Below are 3,198 nucleotides of genomic sequence, written 5' to 3' on the forward strand. Positions count from 1 at the left end.
GGTAAGACTTGTTTTCCTTGCTATTACATGACTGTTTTCAATCTAAGTTTCAAAGAAAGCAATGAATAGAATTCTGCTTAGAATGTAATTAATGAAACCAAAAGACTTTTAGGACATCCTTCTTTTTCCTATAATTACTTGTTAGCAATTCATCAAAAGCAGACTACTCTACCCTTTATCCAGCAAAACCCTTACCTGTCTGATGCATTTTAACTTGGGTTAATAGGGAGATGAAGGCGTATTGCTTGCTTGTTTGAGACAGGTGGCTTTGATTTTCAGCAGATTTATACTTTAAGCAGTTTATAACATATAACATCACCTGTTAATCTGAATAATAAAATCCTGTAGGAGTTCAGCTCAGGGCAAATATGCAAACATTAATTCAAAATCTTGTATCTAGATCTTTGAAACAATAATTTAACTGCATCAAGATATTTAAATAAGAAAAACAACCTCCTACACAGGATTTACTCAAATTATTCATTGTCACTCATCTTTAAATGCCGTATATATTAAGGATCTATCTGCAAATGAAGAGCTATGACATTGAAACAGAGTACTTTATCCACAAAGGAATTACATTTGTAACACACAAAATCGGGAAATGCTCTCTAAAGACATACATTCCTCATTTGACCGCCTTTTTTTAAAGACATATAAAAAACCAGTAATAATTAAAAGAAAAAGAAAAATTCATCAAGCCTCATCACTCTCTTCCCTGCAAGCCCAGCCTTCCTCATCTTCCTTCCATCTATGGTTTAACACATTAATCAACTTATCTTGCAATGCTTCCCCTTCTATTAACAAAAAACCAAAAACCAAGTCACTTTGAACAATTTCTCAGCTGTACCATAAACACCATTTAGTTTTCATATACTCAACAACTGACCCATAAACTTGATCTATTTTACCGTGCTTGCCTGGGCTTCCACATGAAAATTCAGTACCAAGGATCTGTTACTTATCACATTCTATTATCCCCAATATCCTTAAAACACTCAGTAAATAAGTTCCGAACACAATCAATGCTCTGTTATCTTATGCAATGAGAGAACGAAGGTAGGCTGGGTAGTGGAAAATCCCAGAGAAGACTATGGCACCCATGGCACAGAAAATGTGACTAAATCGACGAAGTAGCTTGGGTCTACCCACCCTTTCAAAACCCAGCCCAACTTCTTCCAGGAGGAGGCACGTGCAGATTTTAGCAAGCAGCTGCAGGCTCAGTACTACAACTTTTTAGAGGGTGTAACAGGTCAGGTCCCTCAGTGTGTTTGCACAGAGACGCCAGCCCAAAGCCCACAGGAACAGAGAAGCTGGTACAAACGTTTCAGCGGCGTGGCCTGCGCCGAAGCTGTGAGTAAGAGTCACGTGCCCAACTCGAGTACGGCACATTTGCTCCAACACCCCCCCTGTAAGCCCCAGGAACGTGACAGAGGAATACTTGAACTGACCCTGCACCAGTCTGGCTCCTTCTCAAGTCCTGACTCTGACAGCAACCTGGAAAAATGCCTTACTGATAACAAGGGCTCTACATTCATTTCAAAATGTTTTCCAGAGCAGGACTATTTAAAAAAGAAAACAGATCACACTTTGCAATCAGCATTACAATTCCAGAAAAGAGCCGGACTAGCAGTGACTTTTTTGTTAAGATTTTTAAAGAATGATTTGGAAAAAATCTGTTATAACCTGTCCCTGTTCCAATTTTCAGATAACAAAGAAGTCAGAAATATTTTGAGGAAGATATTTTGCAGCCAATCCCCCTGTTTTGAAGAAAGGAACCAATCGTATTCAGAAACGTGGTAATACTGTAAGAACACACATTAACCACCTGTGAAAACAGCAGCATCCATGAGTGTAAGGACCTCTTACCACCTTCTGCTCCATTAGCTGTAGCAGTTCACTAAAGAGATTAAAAACAACAGAAACACCACCAAGGACTGGAAGTTACAACATGATGAAAAAAATGGATTGGAAGGAAAAACCTGATATGCATTACGTGCTAAATTACCCTGAGAGATTATGCTGTGATGGTTAGAATCATCCCTTGATAATTCAGCAAGATGCACTTAGATCATCTTTGAGGTTACAGCTTTGGTTTGGCATTTTATAAGCCTTGGCTACAGCGGCAGCTAACGAAGCACAGTCTTAGTGTGAGTCGCTGCAGTACGGGCAGCGCAGGGACCAGATTTGGGAAGAACAGCACGCTGACAGCTGGGTGAAGGTCTGGCACTACACAAAGAGAAGATTTTTGTCCTTAGTAACATTTTGCCAAGACAATAAGCAGGTTGCAACTGCCTGATGTCCACTTTGCTGACGATTTGAAGAACAGTGCCCAAAGAGATACTAAGTAAGCTGAGACTTGAAACAGTCTTTAAGGATACTTAAACTTTGGGACTGGTTGTCCAGATACGCTGTGGAAACTCCATCCATGGAAGCTTTCAGGATCTGAGGGGAAAGAGCTCCAGCATGGTTTGGGCCTGGTGCTGACCCAGTTTTCAGCACAAGGGCAGGCTATGTGACAACCTTCCATCCTGAATCAGACTATGATCCCAGAGGTTAAAGGAAACCTATAAACCAGGGATCAACAATTTACAACATGACGATCGAAAGGCAATCGAGCAAAAGTGCGTATGGTTGGGAGCTGATACACAAACCCAGTTGGAGACACATCCATGAATGGAACAAATTCCAGCTCCAGGCTTCCCTAAGCCTAAACTCTGACAGACAGGCCTGTGTGTACACAGGCAAGATACATCTCAAGAGCTGATCTGCTTGCTTCTCTTAAAGGTGGCATCTTCCAGTTCCTATTAAACTCCCAATGTCATAAACTTGTAGAAAAAAAAAATACAATCTACAAAAGTACCTCTGAAAATCTGCCAGCCTCTCCTTATCTAAATGCTTCCAGCATTTACCTTTGCTTATCTCGGCCACAGACACGAGCTCGAGGATGAACACCAGATCTGAGGATGAACAGCAGATCTCTTGCCATGATTGCACTGCTTAAAAGCTTCGTCCTGAAACAGTTCTACACCCAATCCCCCGGAGGTACCTTCGTATTTGCCTCACAAGACACACAATAGCCTAAATATTTGAGATGTTTACTGAGGGAGCATACACAAGCAAAGCCAAAAATCATAGAATCATAGAATGGCCTAAGATGGAAGGGACCTTAGAGATCATTTTAATCCAGCCTCCCTG

The 3,198-nt window shown here is 41.0% G+C and overlaps 1 protein-coding gene across 1 annotated transcript in view; it reads right to left on the bottom strand.

Moving 5' to 3' along the window:
- FAM135A (family with sequence similarity 135, member A) overlaps window positions 1–2,989 on the bottom strand; it is a 62,099-nt gene extending 59,110 nt beyond the window's left edge. The window contains exon 1 of the mRNA XM_009876218.1: window positions 2,913–2,989. Coding sequence (XP_009874520.1) covers window positions 2,913–2,989 — 77 coding nt within the window. The remainder of the gene's footprint in view (window positions 1–2,912) is intronic.
- Between the last annotated feature and the right edge of the window lie 209 nt (window positions 2,990–3,198).

This window comes from Apaloderma vittatum, unplaced genomic scaffold (assembly GCF_000703405.1).
Source record: "Apaloderma vittatum isolate BGI_N311 unplaced genomic scaffold, ASM70340v1 scaffold179, whole genome shotgun sequence".
NCBI classification, from domain to species: Eukaryota; Metazoa; Chordata; class Aves; order Trogoniformes; family Trogonidae; genus Apaloderma; species Apaloderma vittatum.